The sequence below is a fragment of the Mchenga conophoros genome, linkage group LG4, assembly GCF_057382185.1.
Source record: "Mchenga conophoros isolate Kocher_MC1m ecotype Shallow Benthic linkage group LG4, M_conophoros_male_GT1.1, whole genome shotgun sequence".
Taxonomy (NCBI): Eukaryota; Metazoa; Chordata; class Actinopteri; order Cichliformes; family Cichlidae; genus Mchenga; species Mchenga conophoros.
Window position 1 is genome coordinate 3,532,773 of NC_140529.1, and position 23,504 is coordinate 3,556,276.

Here is a 23,504-nt window from a genome sequence, read left to right on the forward strand (position 1 = left end):
TAGTGCTGGTTATTCCAAATAAAGCTGTTTCCCTTTGAGATGAAACGACTTTCTGTCCTGATATATAATAAAGATGTTGTTGTTTTTGAGCCCCTGTATTAAAAGTAGTTTAAAGTCAGCTTGAGTTTGATGTCTTTATGTCAAAGCTGCTCATGATGTTGAGCTGCTGATGGAATAAAAACAATATAAAAGCATGTAGTCCAGACTTAAATGTAGCCTGTTGTTAGCTGAGGTCCACACACAGTGTTTGACAGTGTAAAGTGTGTGAAAGGGCTGCTGGTGGAGCTCACTAGGATGAGCAGGTGACCACGAGGTGGAGAGCAGCTGGCCTGGCTTTGACCCGGGCCACGCCCCCTTTCTCTCTGCTTTGCTGTCACTTATCTTCACTGCTCTGTCCAATAAAGCTGAAAAAGGCCCCGAATCAAAGAAATCTGCTGCAGCCTCTGAAACGTCTTCTGTTTCCTTCCCGACGGCTTTTTCACCGTCAGCCCATCAGACAGTCCAGCAGCATTTATGATGATGTCATGATGTTGAAGAGGCTGCTACGGTGGCCTCCCATGACCCCCAGCCTCATCACAGCTGAGATGCAGACATTTGAAAACATTCAGCAGACAACTGAATAACAGTCCAACACAACAGTCTGTGTGCAGACACACACTGACCTTTCATATAGTCAAACACAGCTGGTTGAGTCATTTCTCTGTGAGTCTAAAGTGAATCTAGTATTTGAAAGTCCACTTCCTGTATTTGTTGTTGAAGACTTCTTCAGCTTCTTCTCAAGGACATCAGCTGCTTGTTTGGCAGCAGAGGCAGTTAAGAAGCTTCCTGAAAAACACTGAACAGTGAGTTCACTGTGGCATATGACAGATTCAGCTTTCTGTGTGCAAATGTGTCTGTGTCGACCTTTCAAATGCTGTTGAATCCAAAACATCAGCGGCTCCTCGGCTGCTCACTTCATGCACTTCTGTCTGTGTGACAGTCCAATGACATCACAGCTGTTTCCAGCCCCAGTGTCTCAGGACTGGACACCTTTAAACATGTCGAGGATCAAACAGCGTCCAGCTAAACACACATGAAACTATCAGAGCTGACAATCATTCCAATAACATCTAATGGTTCATGTATGTAGACACAGGACTACAAGGAAATGGCTCTCAGCATCTGGCTGTGGGAACACATGAGTCCCTGTTTGTGTTCAGATTGTGTGCATGTTTTAGACGTGTGTCACATGTAGAAACACAACAATCCCACAATGACACACAGATGTGTTTGACACAGCTGTGCAGCTGTAAGTTGTTTCTAATGATTCATTGAAGCTCTTCTAACATTCTGGAGACGATCAGTACATGAATCTGTTCAACACGACAACAATTTGACTTCAGTGTGAACGTTTGCATTAAATAACCTTCTTCATCCAGCTGACAGCATCTTCATCCTATGATGTGAACAGTTCCTCCTGTTGATGACAAACCTCTGACAGGATCTGCTTGAGGAGCTTTTTCATGTGCAGCTCTCTGAGCTCAGGGCTGAGCTGCTGTTTCATCTTTAAGAGCTGCTGCCTCCTCGCCGGACTTGTTCTCCTCTTCTTCTCCTAATGACACCATTTCTGCTTCATATTAAATTCAATAAAGATGCTGACATGTTTCTGTAGCAACAACATCATTGAATCTAGAACAACTGGAGCCAAACCAGTGGCTCTGCTGGGATCACTGGTGAGCCAACACTTCCTTGTTGATGCAGATTTCAGGGCTTCCTTTTGCTCCTCCGTTATAACTGTTCTCTCTTCTCAACACATGATGACACAAAGGAATCAGCAGTGACAAAGATGATGCTGAAGAGAAGCACACACTCCACACATATAACAGAGCAGTGCAGTTACACACACCTCTGCTCGACATCAGGCCTCAAACAAAGACACAAAACACTAACTTGACTCTAAACAGAAGAAACGAGCAGCTGTTTCTGTTCTGTGCTTATTTATATTTGACACACATGCTTCTCTTTGTGCAAACACACATCGCACTATAAGGGTAACCTTGCACACAATGATTGGACAGCACAGTGATGATGCTGGGAGATCCTATACGCAGCAACACAGAAACACTGAGAACTTTAAACAATGATGGAAAGTGTTATAAATGACTTGTTGGCCTCTGATCTGTCACAAACAGCTGAAACGTGTCTCTCATGAGTCACATGAAGGTTTTTGACAGAAAGGACAAAAAGTAGCTGCAGTCAGTTTGTGTCATTTTTATATTTATTCATCTGGGAGAAAAATCTGAGGGACATTAAAATGTGTTTTCAACAGAGACAAGAACATGAATATAACAGAACAGGTAAATGAACATGTTTCAAGTAAACAGCTGGACTGATCAGGTCCAAACACAGAGTGATAAACTTGTCAAACAGCTGTCATATCTTTATATAGAAGCTCTTTATAAATGCTGCTCACTGCAGTCTGTTTACTAATAATGTCAAAGTGTTAGAAACACAGAAACATCAGAATGGTCTTTGTTCACAGAAACCTGTCTGGGATCCTTTGTTGTTCTTTTGATGCAGAGTTACATTATAAATATAAAGAGTTATTTCAGAGTCTCATCAGTTTTCCTGCATGTCTTTATTTAACACATCAGCAGGGCTGAAGCTCTCATGTTAAACACACACTGATCTATGGACACGTTCATGTGTTTCTAACAGAACCAGGCTGTTATCAGCCTGCACTAACATTATGTCACACACACTGAATGTAACAGTGACAGTTTACATCATCACACAATCAGCTGTGATTGTTTCACTGTCATCAAACGAGTCAACAGGAAGTAGAATCAATAGAAACCAATCATTTCCTGACAGCATGTCTGATGGAAATAAGTGCAGATTATGTATGAAGTCTAACTGCACACAGTAACTGTGTTACAATAAGGACTTAACAGCGCCCTCTGCTGGAGTGTTTCAGTACTGCGTTAACTAGAATACACCACCACCTCCTCACACCACCTGCTACAGCTCTACTCTTCTATGACTACAGTCATCCACAGCACTGATGTGAGGTCACATGGTTCATATGTAAGGAGCACAGCTGACCTCAGGTCAGTTTAATGACTGTGAGCAGCAGCTGTGTTATTGTCACTGTGACAGGGAGACACTCTCAGACACAGCGCTCATGTCAGCTTGTTCTCATGCAGGAGGATCAGGAGCTCCATGTTTGTCTTTCTGTTTGAATCATGATGTGTTTGTGCCATCAGAGTCTGTCATGAGTACTCAGGGTTTCACAGCAGCTCTTCTGGATGCTGACGAGGACTCCAACCTCATGTTTCACCTCTCTGAGCTTCTGATGTCTGTGAACACTCGTGTTTCTTCTCTGGGCTCATCTGGACAAAAACACCTTTCTGTGTTTGGCTGCAGCCTCATTCTGACTGACAGGAAGTGTGTTATCCATGAGCTGCACTTCTGTGAGGAAGTTTCCTGCTGTGTTTCCTGTCTGTGGACAAACACGAGTGTTCCAGCTGAGGACTTGCTTCCTTCCACCTGTCCATACAGGACATCACGCTGTCTGCAGCTCTGTAAATGCAGCTCCAGGTCCTTCCACGTGCTGCTCTGTATTTGTGCAGTTTGTAGTGTGTCCTGGGAAACGTAGCACACATGGTGTTCTTCTGCTGTTTCCTCCTTTCACTGAGTGTGAAACACTGACGCTGTGCTGTTGTTCACAGAGGGGAGCTGATTCTAGCTGCAGCTGGACTCTGTCATCTAACTGAATGTGTTGGTGCTGATCACGGGGCTCTGAGGGGGGAGCAGCAGGAGGACTCTGGATGCTGACGTCAGTGTATCTGTGGAAGCTCCCACAGCGTGTCTGTCATTCAATATTGTGCTGTATATTGTATCTATGCAAAGATGAACAGACTGTGTGTTCACTGGTCTCTGTGCTGCAGCTCTGATGTCATCATCACTCCCTCCTCCACCCTCAGCAGTCCCAGCATGCTGCTGTGGTGCACCCCACCCTCACTCTACACCTGAGCCACAGACCACACCCTCCACCTCAATATACACCACAGTTTTCTCTGCTGTGGAAATGAGATCAGGAGGAAATCATCATTATTATTATTTAATAAACGCTCACATTAATGTGGGCTTATTTGTTTCATATTAGAAACATTAGTTGAGTGTTTTTAGTATAAAATGGTCAAAGTCCCTCTTTTTGCTCCTCCCCTCACCTGTGGATGGGCGGTGCTGTTACCGTGGTGACAGCTTGGATGTGTTTCAGTCCTGCCTGGTTATCACTGCAGGAATCTTTCACATTTATTACAGGTAATAACGCTGATTTTTCTGTGTATTATGAACCAAATGTATCCTGATACACACAGAGATGGATGAGCAGAGGTTTTTTTTGCAGTTTATGTAGTTACTATGGACTTAATGCATACATATTATTAAAATTAGGGCTATAACAGTTGTATTGATGTATAGCAACGTGAAATGCTCCCACAAATGGCTCCACAGCATGTAAAAATATAACAAAAGCTCTGGCGGACTTGGTTCTGTGGTCAGTCTTAAAGGGTGAAGTTAAACTCTGTAATCTTCACTGTGTCACAGAGTTCAGTGAGTCCCGTTATTCACAGTATCAATCAGATCATCAGAGAACAGCTGATCAGCAATCAGTGGTGCCAACAGCGCCTCCTGTGGTGAGAGGATGCAATAATGCAATGTAGCATTTTTCCACTCAACACTTGCAGTCATGGAAACTGTCTGTTGGATCAGCACAGGGACACTGAGGAACCACGAGACCAGAAACTAAACCCAGGATAAAGAGTTTGAGTGAATGTGGTGTTGAAGGTGTGGAGGTGGATCAGAGTGTCAGAGGAGACTCTGTAGAAGGACAGAGTGCCAGCAGGACAGTCCACATACACTGCTGCTCTGTTAGAGACAGAGGAGGAGGAGGAGGAGGAGGAGGAGATGGATGTTACTCTGTTATTGTGCCTGACATAATGAGGACCATCATCAGAGCAGCTCAGACTCCAGGACTGATCATTGTTTCCAAACAAACAGTCATAACTGCCTCCTTTCCTTCTGATGCTTCTGTAACTCACTGATATACAAACGCCTCCTCTCCACTCGACCTCCCAGTAACAGCGACCAGTCAGACCATTTCTACACAGCAGCTGATAAACATCATCAAATCTGTCTGGATGATCAGGATATGACTGAACCTCCTCCACACGTGTCACCTTCCTGTTGTTGTCAGACAGTTGGAGCTTTGTGTTCACTGTGTTTGTGTCGATTGTGAGTTGACAGGAATCTGATGGAGAGAACAAACACAATCCAGCTGCAGTTATTGATCCATCATCTGTTCATTGATTGACACTTTGATGATGACTCCTGACATGATGAAGATGGTTGAATGTGTGCTGCTTTGTTTTCATGAATCCCATTAAAAACACACTTACACTTCCTCAGACCTGGTCTCAACCATCGGACTCCAGCAGGCTCCACCCTGAAAGGAGGAGGGGGGTCAGAGCAGCACAGTCAGCATGCACACATGGACATTACATGGCTCTCACACACACACTGTTACACACTGAGCTCAAAGCTCGGCTCCACTGTTTTATTCAAAGAAATCTACATTTATTTATCAGCACATTTAAAAACAGCTTGAGCCAAAGTGCTGCACAGAGTAGAGAGAAAATAGGAAACATACACAGTAATGACTATAAAGACTGGTCAGGATTGAAAGCTACAGAGTACAAATGTGTTTCCAACCGGCTTTTAAAAATGTCCAGTGTTGGTGACGACCTGATGTGAAGGGCGACTGTTCCAGAGTTTGGCTGCAGCCATCGATAAAGCTCACCTCTGTTTTTACGTCTAGTTCTGGTCAGAAGCTGCTTATCTGCAGACCTGAGGGCTCCACTTGGATTCTTTTGTTAAAGAGAGATAAGATGGAGCCAATCCATTCACAGATTTAAAGACAACCAGATCTGGAAGTGGATTCTACCACGTACTGGTAACCAGTGGAAAAAGCTGGTGATGGGTCGTCTAGCACAGACCCACCGCTGGAACCAGACAATTGATGAGGGAGAGAACTGTGACAGCGCCGTTCCTTCACTTGACCTCAGTCGCTCTCGTCTGCTCCCTCGTAACACTGCTCTTTATTGAGCTTACATGAATATGCACAAGTTCATTATGACGTCTTACACAGGTATGAACAAAGAGTACCAGTCTGTGCATAGTGTGTGTGTGTGTGTGTGTGTGTGTGTGTGTGTTCCAGATGTGACCCTGTGACCCCAAAGCTGGTGCTAAGAGTCCAGCGGTCCCCCTAACAAAGGGCTCTTATACTTAACCAGACACAGAGTAGGTGTCCTCCTACACCAGGGGTCTCAAACTCGCGGCCCGCGGGCCAATTGCGGCCTGCCGGACGATAGTTTTTGGCCCCACCTTAATATGAAAATGTAATGTTAGTTTGATAATGTATGACACTTTACAGTGTTGTGGGCGGAGCTGAATTAACCCACCAATCAGGGTGGGATATGGATCTCAGGGGACACCAGCCGGGCTTGATGCAAGCAGGGAAACATTTCTCAATGAGTCAAAGTTCCAGCAGCGTTGCCCTGGAGTGTTTCTTTCTTTCCTGTGCCTGGCTGGCTTCCTCCTTTCTATTGGGCAAACGCCGACATTCGCCCCAGCGCGCTGCGTTCACAACACTTCAAAAAAAGTTGTTTTTTAAGTTGCTGCCCAGCGGGACATTATACGTATATAGATTTATACACACGTCAGTGGGATTTAAAGTTATTTTTCCACAGAGAGAGATCTCATATTAACTCTCACAGTGATGCGTAGGCGGCGGGATAAAAGAAAAGTCATGAACTCAATGCAGCCCAATTTAGTCTGCAGTCACATAGCGACACCTGTTCATCGGCAACAACAGTCCCCGGTAACCCGGACTAATTATAGGGTCGCACCGTAATTTGTGGCTCCATGTTTTTATTTGCATCACTGCGTTTGCATTGCAGCAAACATGAACATTACATATATTTCAATATAATGTAAAAGCAGTCAAAACAACTAACATCAGAAACAGCTGATGTTATTTGTTATATGTCACGGTGTCATTTCCGCTTCTTTCTCCTGTAACAACAGCCCGGCGCCGTGAGCAGTCGCCTTTTTTGCGCTCGCTATCCCTGCACTTTCTACCATCTGCAAACGCCACGGTGTTCGTGTCGTCATGAAAGACATGAACATCGAGCGTAAAAACAAAGGAGACTGCTACCGGCTTTTTATCTGCCGATCGCCGTGCTACGGTTGCAAGAAAAAGAAGCAGAAATGACGTTCTCTACGCGTTGAGACGTTCCCCGTCCGTCGGCTAAACGCTTGATTGAAACTTCAATGCGACAGTGACACCAAGTAGAATTATAAATGTCACATAGCCCCAAACATGTCTTTTTCAAAGCCTGCGGTGAAGAGAAAGGTTGGTGATGAGCACCGACAATTTCAGGAAAAGTGGACAATGCAATATTTCTTTGTTGAGCACAGGGGCACCCCGACCTGTCTTATTTGCACAGAGAAAGTTGCGCTGCACAAGGAATACAATTTGAAACGTCATTACACAACTGGACATGCTGAGCTGGATGCAAAATACCAGGGAGACGAGAGAGCGAACCGGGTTGCCAGTCTTAAAACAGATCTACTGAGGCAGCAAGATTTCTCCAAGAAAGCAACCAAAGAGAATAATGCAGCAGTCGGAGCCACGTGGTTAGTGAGATGATTGCTAAAGCAGGGAAGCCATTCACAGAAGGTGCATTTGTCTAAAAGTGCATATTGCAGGCTGCAAATATAGTCTGTCCGGGAAAGAAAGGTCAGTTTAGCAACATCAGCCTTTCTGCCAACACCGCAGCAGATCGCATTTCTGACCTGTCAAGTGACATTTATGACCAACTGTGTGAGAAAGCCAAATGTTTCAGTGTATACTCAGTCGCTCTTGATGAGACCACAGACATCACCGACACTGCCCAGCTCCCAATGTATGTCCGTGGTGTTGATGACAGTTTTGAAGTGATGGAGGAGCTGCTCACAGTAATTCCAATGCATGGCCAGACCACCGCTCAGCAGATATTTACAAGCTGTGTGATGCCATTGAGAATGTTGGTTTGCCATGGAAGAGGTTTGTTGGAATAACAACAGATGGAGCGCCATCAATGACAGGGAGGAAACATGGACTGGTGGCACAAAACAAACTGGAAGAGGAAGGCGTGGAGGAGGCCATTGCTCTGCACTGCATCATCCATCAGCAGGTCCTTTGCAGCAAATGCCTGAAGTTTGACAATGTGATGTCTATTGTTGTGAAATGCATCAACCAAATCAGATCCAGGGGCTTAAAGCACCGAAGGTTCTGAGCTTTTTTAGAGGAAATGGAGTCAGAATATGGGGATGTGCTCGACTTCACTGAGGTACGTTGGCTCAGCAGGGGAAATGTATTAAAGAGACTTTTTGAGTTGAGAGCAGAAGTGAAGCCTTCATGGAGAAGGATGGAGTTAGTGTTCCTGTGCTAACTGATCCCAAATGGCTCATGGACTCAGCTTTTCTTGTTGATATGACACATGAGCTTAATGTACTGAACAAGACGTTACAAGGCCAGGGGCAACTTGTCAGTGCTGCCTATGACAACGTGAGAGCATTCTCCACAAAACTGGCGCTCTGGAAAGCTCAGCTCTCTCAGACAAACCTTTGCCATTTCCCAGCATGCAAGGCTCTCGTGGATGCAGGCACACCATTCAGTGCTGACGAGTATGTTGATGTCATTTTGAGGCTACAGGAGGAATTTGATCACAGGTTTGCTGACTTCAAGACACACAGAGCCACCTTTCACATTTTTGCGGACCCCTTCTCCTTTGATGTGCAAGATGCCCCTTCTGTGCTTCAAATGGAGCTCATTGAGCTGCAGTGCAACTCTGAACTCAAAGCAAAGTTCAGGGAGGTGAGTGGAAAAGCAGACAAGCTTGGACAATTTTTGAGAGAATTGAGCCCTAGTTTCCCTCGGCTTTCCCGAATGTTCAAGCGGACCATGTGCCTTTTTGGTAGCACATACTTGTGCCAAAAGCTCTTCTCCACTTTGAACTTCAATAAGTCCAAGTACAGGTCCAGACTTACGGATGATCATCTTCAAGACGTACTGAGGGTCGCAACTGCTTCCTCCCTCAGGCCAAATCTGGCTCGGCTATGCGAGAGGAAACGCTGCCAGGTCTCTAGCAGCAAGGAGTAGGCAAGAGAAGCCATGTTCAGAAGAACAGTTCATTTTCTACAGTGTTCCATTCATGTTCAGAAGAAGGTTATAGAACTGTTAATACAGACATTTCAATCTAAATACAGCAGATATAGAAGACTGAAAGAAACACACAAGTTCACTGACTAAAAATATCTTAATTTGTTTATTTATTTTTCATATTTTGTGTTAAAAAATAAAAATAAAGAGATTTGAGAAGATTGGAATTTTTTAACCATGCCTTTCCTGTGGAAAACCTAATGCGGCCCAGCCTCACCCAGACTCTGCCTGCAGCGGCCCCCAGCTAAATTGAGTTTGAGACCCCTGTCCTACACCATAAATCAGTAAGAGAGGGTACGACCTCTCTCATGGCCCCAAGTGGTGTGTGCATGCCAGAGCACTCTGGAAGGCACACAGAGTCTTTACAGACTACTAAGGATCAAACCTCTATCATCATGCAATCGATTATACAACTCTAAGCATATATGAGTAAATATTTCTAAGCATAAATGACAATCAACAATATAAACCTTACAGCTGGTTTTAATAACAGAATTCATTTGTTTCTCAAATGAGAAAGAGCTATCGAGAAACACTCCTAAATCTTTAGTTCTGAACTTTTCCAGTGGGCCAAGGTCAACATTATCTGCTAATGCTAAATAGGCTGCCGTTATTAACTAATGCTAATTTGATGTGAATTAGCATTATGCACTAATGCTAACACTTTTTAACAATGTGAGTAGCTAATGCTAACACTATTTCCCTTAACTTTATAACATTGTGAACGGCTAATGCTAACACTCTTTTCCCTAGCATTACAACATCTGAGCTGCTAATGCTAAGTAGGCCGCCATTAGCACCTACGTCTATCCATCCATCCATCCATTCGCTTCCGCTTATCCTTTTCAGGGTCGCGGGGGGCGCTGGAGCCTATCCCAGCTGTCATAGGGCGAAAGGCGGGGTACACCCTGGACAGGTCGCCAGTCTGTCGCAGGGCCAACACACAGGGACAGACAACCATTCACACTCACATTCACACCTAGTGGCAATTTGGATTATCCAATTAACCTATCCCCACAAGCTGCATGTCTTTGGACGGTGGGAGGAAGCCGGAGTACCCGGAGGGAACCCACGCAAACACGGGGAGAACATGCAAACTCCACACAGAAAGACCCCGGCCTGATGGTGGAATTGAACTCAGGACCTTCTTGCTGTGCGGCAACAGTGCTAACCATCGTGCCACCGTGCTGCCCACCTACGTCTAATTTAAGGCAAATACGCATTAGAACCTAATGCTCATATCGTTTTCCTTTGCTTTATAGCAATGTGAGCAGCTACTGCTAAATAGCATTAGCTAATAACAGCAGTCTAATTTAATGCAAGTTAGCATCATTTGCATTATAACGATGTGAGGAGTTAATGCTAAGTATGCTGCCATTAGTGGCTAATTCTAATTAGGGGTGAATAATTATTACAAGCTAATGCTAATATCGTTTTCTCTTCCCTTTTAACAATGTGAGCAGCTAGTGCTAGGTAGGCTGAAGCTAGCAGCTAATGCTAAAGCTAAAGATAATTTGATGTGAATTAGCATTACATTAGTGAGGAGTTAATGCTAAGTAGACTGCCATTAGCAGGTAATGCTAATTTAAGGTTAATAGGAATTGGCATCTAATGCTAATACCATATTTTCTTGCTTTAACCCTTTAAAACTGGTCAGAGTGGGCACACTCCGTTTTGCGCAACTATTTTTAAATCCCGGTAGCACTGTAATCACGTGAGCTAGCGCAATAATTTTTTTTGCATATGAAACCTGAGGAGTTGTATTTACATCTTATGCCATCAGCTTGTCCTAGGTTACAGTTTCCTTCCACATATGCTTAGGACTCATATTGCTCTGCTGGAAATAGTTTATTTTGATGCATATGCTGTTATTTTGCAAATTTGCAGTATAATATTTATTTTCGTTTTTCCTGCAGTATATAAAAATTGGTGTATTTCAAAAATAAAACTATGAAGGCACTCAAAATAAATTTCCTGAGGTGGGAAACTATTTTGTGCAACTTTTTTGTATTTACAGTTTTGAGGGATAAGCCTCTTAAATTTCTCTAACTAGAAATATATGTTAAAAAAAACAAAAACGATTTTCAATTTTTTTGTAGTTTATTGCACTTTTTTGCAATTTATGTAATTACTATGCACTTAATACATACATATTATTAAAATTTAGGCTGTAATGGTTGTATTGATGTATAGCAACTTGAAATGCTCCCAAAAATGGCTCTACAGCATGTAAAAATATAATATAAGCTCTGGCGGACTTGGTTCTATGGTAGGTCTAAACGGGTTAAATCAATATCAGTAGCTAATCCGATTGTTCAGTCTGACGTCAGGTGAAGTCATTTTTATGCATTTAAGAGCTGTGTTGAATTCAACATTACAAACTGAACATTAGAACTATCCTCTTCTCCAGGATTTTCCTGATTTAACATTTCAATATGACATTTCCAGCGCTTTGTTTTCTCTGCTCACAGACAAAACAGATACACGCATGTATATACAGCCCACGTCCAGCTCTGCATGCACTCCTGCTCCATTTCTATAGAGAATAAACAACGTAACACAATCATTCTCCATTGTTTTCAACTCAACCAGCTGCATTTAATGAAGGAGTTTGAATTTACTTTACAACAGCTGCTGTTGTTTCCTGTCTGCATTCATGTTCTTAACTGTACTCCACACATTCTGAACTGGTGTACCGTAATTGTCGGGCTATAAGCCGCTACTTTTTGCACAAGCTTTGAGCCCTGCGGCTTTTAGTCAGGTGCGGCTTTTCTATGGATTGTCCATGAGCGGATTTGTTTTGTTTGTTCCGCTGTTGTACGGCACTACGTTGCCTGGCGGAAGGATCGGGGTTCAAGAGTGGTATGTTGGTCACATGTCCATCCGTCAGGCAACGTAGTGCCGTACGAAGTAGCGCGAAAAACAAACTTCAAAGTAGCGCTACCCGTTCAGCTGGAGGCCTGGATGATGAGCGGCGATAAACTTGCAAAAAGCAAATTATGCCCAACTCCACCATTGGATTCTGACAGCGTGGAAAAGTGTGAAAACATCCACGATCACCAACAGATTTCGAAGGGCTGAATGCTGCATGATGGAGAGGAGGACACCGCCACGGCCCTTCTGAGGGTGTTCGACTCTGACACTGACAACGAGGATTTCTTTGGTTTTGAAAGTGACAACGAAAGAAAGAAGCTGAGAGTGGATGACGAAGCCACCCTGAGCCTGTTCGTTTCCGACACTGGAGGAGAGGACTTTGGTGGTTTTAGTGCGCAGGAAGATGGTGAATGACTGACTTTTCTTCTTGTTAAAGCCTGAGCCTAAAAGGTAGTCCGAATCAATTGTTCTGGTGTGCTGTGGGTTATTGTTATGTACTACATTTGTTACTCATTTATGAAGCACAGTACATGTTTTGTACTTGTAATTACCGCTACTTGTACATATACCTAAAAAGTTATGCAAATATGTACCCATAACTTGTTTTCCAAAATATTAATAAAAGGGGTGTGTCTCCAAACAGCCATCTCTTTCCTGACAATTCGCTTTGTGCATATTCTCTTACATATGATAAGTCAACATTGAAACACCTGCAGCTTTTAGTCAGGTGCGGCTAATGTATGTACAAAACAGGATTTTCCCCTGATTTTAGCTTGTGCGGCTAATATTCAGGTGCGCTCTGTAGTCTGGGAAATACGGTAGTTCTTCCTAAAGTACTGCAGTATTCCTGCCAGTACATCCTTTTAGTTTTCCTAACTGTTTCCTCTGATGCTCGTTGCTATTCTTTCCTCAATGCAAATTCATGCTAAGCTCCTTCATATCCATCCCTGTTTCTAAACCTGTAATAATTGCTTTAATGTGTCTTTGGCCTAATTATGAGTCTGTCCATATGTTTGTAGTTCCCCACTTGCTTTGGTTTCTTAGCTCTGATTCTCTCAAATTTATCCTTGAAATCATTTACTGGCATCTCTCCCTCTCACTCCCACTATCCCCAGAACACCAGAGTATTCATCTCCTGGTTTATCCTATGGCCTCTTTGCATTTTCTCCAATCATCCCTGTTTCTAGAGTCTCACCCCATCTGCAGGCAGTCCAAGAGAAACTGCCTCTGCCATTTTCTTCTTCTTAATCTTTGATTTTTCTCTTCACTTTCTCCATTGGGTCTTCTTAGACGCACTTTCCAGAAAGCAGCAACATTTTTTGTGCCCCATTTTTCAAATTGTGCATCTTACTTCAGCTTAATGTGTTTCCTGTTTTGTTTTTACACAGGTCATGTAAAAGAAATCCTACCAGAGACTCGACAAAGCTGAACTGAAAGACAGCACAGGCAATAAATCAGAGCAGCACAGAACTTAAGCTCATGGTCCATAGAAGCTGGGCTCTACAGGTGTACCAGGACAAGCTTAGTGTAAGTCCCTCGAAAAAGTTTCACTTGTGCTGTTTCGGTGTAAATTACTGGTTTGTTTGAACAATTTCATCAGCTGAACCATAAATACTCCAAAACAATTTCTTTGTGACTCAGTGTGATTTTTCATTTTGTAATATTAGCATGTCAAACTCTACATTCTCTACACAGATGAGAAATGAAGTGTATTTAATAATAAAAGTTAGTGTCTCATTCAGGTCTGTATCTGAGTAGCCTCAGACACATGCAGTGCTCATATTTTCTGTTTTGTGTGTCACTCAGACCTCTTCCTGACAGGGGCAGCAATTTCATTTAAAGTCCCATTCACTGATACAGGCTGCTGGAGCTCCAACCAGGAGGGTACACACATGATCCAGGGAAAAAAATTATATATGGTCTCTTAGATAAATATTAAGAGGTCCTGTGTTTTACTAAAAAATCAAAGTAGTAAAACACAGGACCTTTGGGTTAGATATAAGGTGATTTGACAAATCATGTCTGTTGTAAATGAGTAAGCCATTTATCGACCTGACTCAGGTTTTAAATCATCATCAGAAAAGACTGAATCCTGACCTGAGAATTGTACACTTTGGACTCTCCACTGCAGAAAATAGAAGCTTCAGTCCTGAATCCTGCAGGTTGTTGTTACCCAGGTCCAGCTCTGTCAGACGGGAGGACTGGGAGCTCAGGACTGAGGACAGAGCTTCACAGCTTCTGTCTGACAGGTTACAGCCACTCAGTCTGAAGAAAGGATGACAAGAAGACATGAAACACTTGTGTTAAAGTATATTCATGGTGCCATGAGGAGCTACTACATTTACAATATTTCAACACTGTTTCAGGACATGCTGGAATCCTTATTGCCTCATGTTACAAAAGACAAATGTGGCAGTTTAGTGTGATTTGGATGGATTCATTAAAAAAACAAAACATAAACACTGTTAATTTTTTCCAAATGAAATTGATTAAATGATGTTAATTGATGAAAAAAAAATCGATATTGCTTGATCTGACCTCAGCGTTTCCAGTTTGCAGTATTGACTCTTCATCCCAGCAGACAGAAGCTTCACTCCTGAATCCTGCAGGTTGTTGTTACCCAGGTCCAGCTCTGTCAGACGGGAGGACTGGGAGCTCAGGACTGAGGACAGAGCTTCACAGCTTCTGTCTGACAGGTTACAGCCACTCAGTCTGAAATCAAGGTGGAAGGGAGACAAGATCAACCAAACAAATCAGAGCTTTATTGCTTTTTTATTGTTTTTAAGCAGAAATCAGTGAGGTGCTGGTAGATTCAGTTCTTTTGGTTTATTACCCAACAACACACACATACACTAATATTTGTGACTTTTGTAATAGTAGCATTTACAATGCAAAGCAACAGCAATCACAGATTGAAGGGGCCTGAATAAAACTACAATGCAGTGATTTTTAAGATGACCTGTTCTTCCAATTTCCAACAACAGATTTCTCCAACCTTACAGTTAAAAATAATTCTTTATCTCATACTGAATCTTGGTGCACCTCCCCCCAGTTTATTAAAATGGAGTGGTACTGAAGTTGCTGTAAGTGATGTGTGATGCCACTGATTTCCTTTCTGATCCAATACAAAGTAAAATTCAGGCTGGTATCTGCGATACTGATGAAAACTATTCCTTCAGAATCAATACAAGACATCATAAGAAAATATGATGTTTTGTATAACATAAAAAGCCTGAATTTTAAAATATTCAGTTAATAATCAAAAACAGATGTGACTGAAAATAATAAAACTGAGAAACATTTTATGGCCATTTGATCCTTTTACAACCATTGCAAGAGCTTGGTTGGCATAGCCGGCAATACGTTGGATAGTAATAAGTCCGGTGGGTGATGGGCTCCACCAGGGCTGCCCTTTGTCACCGATTCTGTTCATAAATTTTATGTTTAAAGGCTGTATCAAAAGTTCATTCAAGTTACAATATTGTGGTCAAAAGTTCTCCTTTTTTCTTTTATACTATACAACTACGCTGTCTCATGGTTTTAGGACATGGATCTGTCATGGAAGAAATCTATGACCACTTTTAATCAACATTTTAAAAATAAACATGATCACAGATTTACTCACAGAGCTTTGTTGGAGGCTTTGACCACTGGCAGCAGCCTCAGAAGAGCCTCCTCTGAAGCAGAGTATTTCTTCAGGTCAAACACATCCAGATCTTCTTCTGATGACAGTAAGATGAAGACCAGAGCTGACCACTGAGCAGGAGACAGTTTACCTGTGGAGAGACTTCCTGATCTCAGGGACTGTTGGATCTCCTCCACTAGAGAACGATCATCCAGTTCATTCAGACAGTGGATCAGATTGATGCTTTTCTCTGCAGACAGATTCTCACTGAGCTTCTTCTTGATGTACTGGACTGTTTCCTGATTGGTCTGTGAGCTACTTCCTGTCTGTGTCAGCAGACCTCGTAGGAGAGTCTGATTGGTGTGCAGTGAAAGACCCAGGAGGAAGCGGAGGAACAAGTCCAGGTGTCCATTTGGACTCTGTAAGGCCTTGTTCACAGCACTCTGGTGGAGAGATTGAAGTTTTAGTTTGTTAAATAGTTTAGACCATGTAGAGGTTGCTTGTTGTTCTTCCAGCAGATTGAGTCCAGAGTTGATGAAGGTCAGATGGACATGAAGAGCAGCCAGAAACTCCTGAACACTCAGATGGATGAAGCAGAACACCTTGTACTGGTACAGTCCTCTCTCCTCTTTAAAGATCTGTGTGAACACTCCTGAGTACACTGAGGCTGCTCTGATATCGATGCCACACTCTGTCAGGTCTGATTCATAGAAGATCAGGTTTCCTTTCTGCAGCTGATCAAAAGCCAGTTTTCCCAGAGACTCCATCATCTTCCTGCTCTCTGGACTCCAGTGTGGATCTGTCTCAGCTCCTCCATCATACTTGACCTTCTTCACTTTGGCCTGAACCACCAGGAAGTGGATGTACATCTCAGTCAGGGTCTTGGGCAGCTGTCCTCCCTCTCTGGTTTCCAGCACATCCTCCAGAACTGTAGCAGTGATCCAGCAGAAGACTGGGATGTGGCACATGATGTGGAGGCTTCGTGATGTCTTGATGTGGGAGATGATCCTGCTGGCCTGCTCCTCATCTCTGAATCTCTTCCTGAAGTACTCCTCCTTCTGTGGGTTAGTGAACCCTCTGACCTCTGTCACCATGCCAACACAGTCAGGAGGGATCTGATTGGCTGCTGCAGGTCGTGTGGTTATCCAGAGGTGAGCAGAGGGAAGCAGTTTCCCCCTGATGAGGTTTATCAGCAGCACATCCACTGAGGTGGACTTTCTAGGGTCAGTTAGGATTGTAGTTTTGTGGAAGTCCAGAGGAAGTCGACACTCATCCAGACCATCAAAGATGAACACAACCTGGAAGTCTTCAAAGCTGCAGATTCCTGCTTCTTTGGTTTCAGTAAAGAAGTGATGAACAAGTCCCACCAAGCTGAACTTTTCCTCTTTCAGCACATTCAGCTCTCTGAAAGTGAATGGAAATATGAACTGGATGTCCTGGTTGGCTTTGTCTTCAGCCCAGTCCAGGCTGTATTTCTGTGTTAAGACTGTTTTCCCAATGCCAGCCACTCCCTTTGTCAGCACTGTTCTGATTGGTTCATCTCTTCCAGGTGAGACTTTAAAGATGTCTTCTTGTCTGATGGTTGTTTCTGGTCTGTCTGGTTTCCTGGATGCTGTTTCAATCTGTCTGACCTCATGTTCATCATTGACCTCTGCAGTCCCTCCCTCTGTGATGTAGAGCTCTGTGTAGATCTGATTCAGGAGGGTTGGGTTTCCTGCTTTAGCGATGCCCTCAAACACACACTGGAACTTCTTCTTCAGGGTGGATTTAAGGTTACGATGACAAACTGCAGCTTGAAGTTCTGAATGAGAAGAAAAATAAACACTCAATTCCAAAAAGAACTAATCTTTAAAACATGTTGCTCCATCTTCCATCTCTGGAAAATGTCTCATTTATCCAGCAGCTTAAATCTTTAGATAAATCCTCTTACTGCTCTGCAGACGGTCAGCCAGCTCCTCCTGCTTCATTCTCCTCAGGAAGTCCACTGTGATCTTCACAAACGCCTCTCTGCTGCTGCTCCTCTGACTCTCTAAGCATTCTGGGTAATCTGGACTCAGAACCTTCTGGATCTTCTTCAGCTCGTTCTTCACAAAAGTGATGATGTTGTCCTCCAGCAGCTGGAACAGAATATTTATGAATGAGCCAATCAGACTGAAATCATGGAGCCAAACATCAGATCCATGTTGGACACACTGACGATCCACTGGTCTACAAAGAGCAGCATGGAGATGACTGTGAACAGAACAGATGTAACAGTAGTTGTTGTACATGTACAGACCATAAATATGGAGTCCAGCTGTGTTTGATGCTGCTGGGCAGACTGACCACTGGGAACCTCTGAGCTCTGCTGGTCCACTCTGTGGAGGAACCATGAAGGATTAGATCAACACAGGATAAAGATCCAGGAGTTTCTGCTCAAATAACTTCATCTGAATCAAGTCTGTCAAGTTTTAAACTCTCAGATTGTGAACATATCAGTAATTTTCAGTCTGTTTTCATGGACGTCCTTTCAGTGGTGATGTCAGGGATGATTTTGAAGAAGCTCATCAAACTGAACCATCAGCAGATCACTGCTCCAAAACCAGAACATGATCCGAGTCTCCCTCCACCACCAGAACACCAGCTTTACTAACGTGGTAGATCAGTGTAGTACAGATCAATAACTGATGAGTCATTTGATCAAAATCACTGAGTGCTTCACGTCTGACCCTCTGATGCTTCTGTAGACATTTTGCATATTTAATGAATGTCTGACAGTTTTACATTCATTCTATGAACACAGTGGAAATGTTGTGTTATAGTCTCCATGTTGTTTCCAGCATCATAAATTCTTAAGTTCAGAAAATTAGATTCTTTCTTCACAGCTGAAAAACAACAACATTTATTCTCTATTGAAATCTGCATCGTCCACTCCAAAGGTCACAATCTGAAGGTAACATCTGGTTTTGTTCCCTGTGGTTAACTCTGAGCATCAGTATGGTGGGATTTATCCACTACATCCACACCACTGTGGTTCAGTGTTGTCCTGATGGAGTAACAGCAGCCAGTATGATCCAGGCTTTAGCTGCTGGGTCTCTGTGTGACCTCTCAGACTGTTTAACAGATCAGACACAAAGAGAATCAGAGCAGCTCTGTTCTTTAAAGACAAACATGAACCCACTCAGGTCACACTTTCCCCACAGATATGAGCATCACTGTCCTCAAACAGCAAATGACCAAGTCGAACATTTGGATCTTTTCTCTTTCATTGTTTTCTTTTTAATGAATCTTTGTAACAATCTGAGGATGTTTCAGGTCATATTTATCCAGGAAACACAAACATGTAAAGGAGTCATCACAGCTGTCTGACCTCGTTGCTCCAGGTTCACCACTGAAGAATGGAGGATTTAGAGGTTTGGACCGGTCACTCCTCACAGACGGACAGCTGGACCCTGCAGACTGTGACCTCTGACCTCTGCAGACACAAACATGATTGAAGCAGCTGTGATCACACAGACTGCAGATAATGCAGCTGTTTCCTGTCAGTAACATCCTCTTAGATTAGAGTTCAGCTTTTTACAGGAAAACTGGACAAAACTGATTTTTGTTACAAACTCATTTTCATTTCCTCTCAGCTCACAAACACAGTCAGACAATCAACCAGAGTCAACACTGATTATAATGTCAGTGCAGAATTATTTCTGTTACTCAGTGAGTTCAGCTCTCTGACCTCGTTGCTCCAGGTTCACCACTGAAGCCTGGATTTTGACCTTTGGACCGGTCACTCCTCACAGACGGACAGCTGGACCCTGCAGACTCTGCTCTGTCCTCCTCTTCCTCCATCATCGTCTTCAGTCAGTCTGAGAGGTAAACCACAAACACTCAGTGAGTTCACATTAACAGGAGGAACTGAGTTACAGTCGCTGACCTCTGACCTGTCATGTGACCATGAAACCAGGTCAATATGTCTGTAGGTTCAGTCATCCAGGTCATGTGATCTAAGGAGCTTGGAGAGAAAAGAGACGTCTTTAAGTTTCTGGAAGACGTTTCATCTGAGAAGCTTCTTCAGCTCTAAAACCAAACGGTGGAGAGTCCCAGATATTTAAACCTGAGAGGGAAAGAAAGCATGTCGCTGACCCACCACTGATGTTATTTCAAGGAGGAAACTGAGAGCCTTTGCACCAGGAGCACAAACATCAGCTCCAGCAATGATCCACTGATGTGTTTTTATTCCATGTATGAATGTTGTTATTGACAGAGATGACGTTTGTGTGTCAGTGATGCAGTGACTGTTGTTGTTACCTGTACAGGCTGGTTAGACTCTATGAAACAGATCATACAGATCTCTGCATGTTAGAAGAGACTATTAAAGGTCATGAATGAGACAAAGGCAGGGAGGCGTCCTTTACAGCTAAACAGCAGAGTGAGAGAACAGCCAGCACCTCTACATTTATCACATTATACAGCACATGTATGATACTGACAGGGATGAGAAGAATTTAGTGATTCTGATCCCATCATTGATATTACTTATTGATTCTCAGTAGCTCTGCTCTGACAGTCACCACCATCACTGAGCAGCATATCAAAGACATTTGTGCACATTAACTGCATGTTGTGGCTCAAATGTTTGTGCATGTTGGAGGCATTTCCTCTTTGTTGTGATCAGTGTTGGTCATTACTCAAAACAGTCATTATTACACATATTACACAGAACACTTTGATTAAAAGTAATGGAGTACGTTACTTCATTACTCCTCATAACATTACTTTGATGTTACTGTGTGAAATGAACAAATGAGCATGTAACAACATAAAGCTGAGGTACAGCCCCACACACCAACACAGATCCTGATGAGGTCACGTGATGTTTCTCTGAGTGTTTATGAACACAAATCAAAGATGAAACAGCACAAAGACACTTCAAAGTGATTCTACTGTAGAAACATGAACAGGTAGAAACCTGCAGCCTGACTGCTCATCACTTTGTTACCTGTTCAAGTTCAGCAGCAGCAGCTCACTTTATCACGGTGCTGGTCTGGGGTCAGTGTTTACTCAGCTTTAACCTCACTCTGGGTTCTTGGCTAGCCTAGCTTTAGCTTAGCGTTAGCATGCTGTGTGCTAGCTCAGCGTCAGAGCTCTGCAGGTGTCTCGTGTGTAAATATTAATCACAGTGACAGTAAAGGAGGTAAAGGGCTGTGACGTCATCACGTACGCTGCGTCCTCTGTGGGCTCTGAGTGAACTCAAAGTACAAACTACAAGTACACAAACACGAACGTAGCTCAGAGTGGCGGACACACTCGGCCTCGTTGGTCCAGCTGTGAGTCCGTTACCGTGAACTATGGAGCGGCAGATTTGTGCTGAACTAAGCTGCACACAGCTGATGTTAGCCAGGAAACATTACACACTGACTTTAATGGAGAGACCGGAAATACAAACACACACAGTTTGTTGTGTGAAGAAATCAAACACGAGCTGAACAAACAGTAAAGTTCCTAAAGACAAACTGTTAAAGGAGGAAACAAAGCAAACTTACAGTTTCTTCACACACCAACAACAAGCTCCACTCCACACCTGGACACTAAACACGGACACACAGGTGAGCTGCTTCCTGGAAGGAGGCGGGGCTCCACCTGAAACTCAGCACAGGTGGGAGGGGCTCAGCTCTGTGTGTGCTGATGTGTTAACTTTAAAAAATATGCCGTCTGACTGCTCAGACTGAGTCAGAGTAAAGTTCACATGCTGACGTGTGGAGACATGAAACCTTGTTGTAGCTGCAGGTGTGAACACACTGATCCCAGATCAGCTCTGCTGTATTTGTAACATGAACATTTCTGCTGCAAAGCTTCAAATGTTCAGCATGTTTCTCTGTTTCCAGTCTATAGATCCAGTCACACTTTCTACCTTCACCTGTGCAGTAAAGACTGAGAGCAGAGCTGAAAGCAAGCGTCCAATCAGTGAGCAGCATCAACACCTGAGCTTCATTCAGACTCTGTTATTGAAGATGTTGTTGGTACAAAGTTCATCTGCTGCTCACATGAATCCATGAAAGATTTATTTCACTGAATGTTTCTTCAAAGCTCATTTCAACCTGTTGAAGTCATGAATGAAAGTGCAGACTGAGAGTGGATCACATGATGTTTGAGGTGTGTCATGTGACATGTTCAGTATTGTCACACATGTCTAGATTGTCCCTGATATCATAACTGCTCAAACACTGATGATTATATTTGAAGAATTATTCCTGATGGCAGCAAAGTTTGAATGGAGCTCTCTGTCTGTGCTGATTTGTCGCCCTCTGGAGGTCAAAGCACAAACTGCATGATGTCACTGTAACCACCACAGAGACAGGAAGTGTTTTTATGACTGAAACACTGAAATGATGCTAACGGCTGTCGTTAGGCTCACTGACAGCAGTGCTGATGTGTTCATGTCAAACACTGGCTCAGGTCAGACTCCTTCATCCTTCTCCAGCGTGAGGCCTCCCTCAGACCCACAGGAGCTCTGACCTTTGACCTCCTGACCCTAACCATTTTAGTCTTGTTGCATCTGCAAATCCATCCAAACTGTAGCCGAGCAAAAGAAGCTGGAAGTTGTTCTATGAATGATGTTGTTGAAGGAGCTTGGAAAGAAAAGCGTCTGGACTTCTTTAAGTTGCTTGAAGAGGGACATGGACGTCTTAACGCCCACTCACATCCTGGGACATTTGATCACAGGAAATCACATGATGGGGTGGGGCTAGATCTCACAATGGGTTCACCCAAAACCTTGGCTGATTGAGACCCACACCCGTTCTCACACCGTGGCTCGTGTGATTAGGTAGAGGATCAACAGGGGCTCCGTGTCCCTGAATTTAAACTGAATCTAAACACACCGTGCACAATGCCAAGTTAGATAATGGTTAAAAGAACAAGATAAGAATAAATAAAAAGATAAAATAAGGATAAAAAATAACTTAAAAAAATAAAATAAAAAGATAAATAACTGCAAATAAGTACAAATAAGTAACTGAAGACACGTGTGGTCTGCAGATGTCGATGTACATGGATGTACATGGAGTTTAATGTGCAAAATGAACTTAGTGTGCAAAGTGACCTGATGTGCAAACTGCAGTTTGAGGTCGGTCAGCTGTTCAGGAGTCTGATAGCAGTGGGGAAGATGGAGTTGTTGAGTCTGGATGTTCTACATTTCACACTTCTGAACCTTCGTCTCGAGGGCAGAGGTGTGTCTCTCCTCTGGACTCTGTGATGGTAGCTGCTCTGCAGAGAGGGCAGCGGGGTCCTGATGATCTTCTCCACAGTTGTTATCACTCTCTGCAGGCGTTTGCGGTTTGCAGTAGTGCTGCCGTACCATGCAGTGATGCAGCTGTCAGGCTGCTCTCCACAGTGCAGCTGTAGAACCTGCTGAGGATCTTGGCCAACATACCAAATTTCCTCAGCCTCCTCAGGAAATACAGCAGCTGCTGAGCCTTCTTGACCAGCTGTGTGAGTTTGAGTCCCTCACTGACTCAAACTCCTTCAGTGACACTTGCAGCCTTGCAGATTAGTTTGCTGATCCTGATGCATCTCTGGAGCTGATGCTGTCCCCCAGCAGACAACAACAACATAGATGCTCTCACTAGTCCACTTTACCCTCTAATCACATCTCTGACATCTGCAGGTTGCTCCATAGAGACTCTTGTGCAACGCCAGGTGTTTGTGTTTGTATTTGTCTGTAGG

At 43.5% G+C, this 23,504-nt stretch overlaps 1 protein-coding gene across 1 annotated transcript in view; it reads right to left on the reverse strand.

The window, feature by feature from the left end:
* LOC146575290 (protein NLRC3-like) overlaps positions 1 to 19,914 on the reverse strand; it is a 188,845-nt gene extending 168,931 nt beyond the window's left edge. Inside the window, exons 1-6 of the mRNA XM_085269937.1 lie at positions 19,721 to 19,914; positions 19,516 to 19,645; positions 19,156 to 19,260; positions 18,085 to 18,163; positions 17,737 to 17,923; positions 15,807 to 17,607 (exon numbers count right to left, since the gene is read on the reverse strand). Coding sequence (XP_085126063.1) covers positions 15,807 to 17,607; positions 17,737 to 17,923; positions 18,085 to 18,163; positions 19,156 to 19,260; positions 19,516 to 19,631 — 2,288 coding nt within the window. The 5' untranslated portion in view covers positions 19,632 to 19,645; positions 19,721 to 19,914. The remainder of the gene's footprint in view (positions 1 to 15,806; positions 17,608 to 17,736; positions 17,924 to 18,084; positions 18,164 to 19,155; positions 19,261 to 19,515; positions 19,646 to 19,720) is intronic.
* Between the last annotated feature and the right edge of the window lie 3,590 nt (positions 19,915 to 23,504).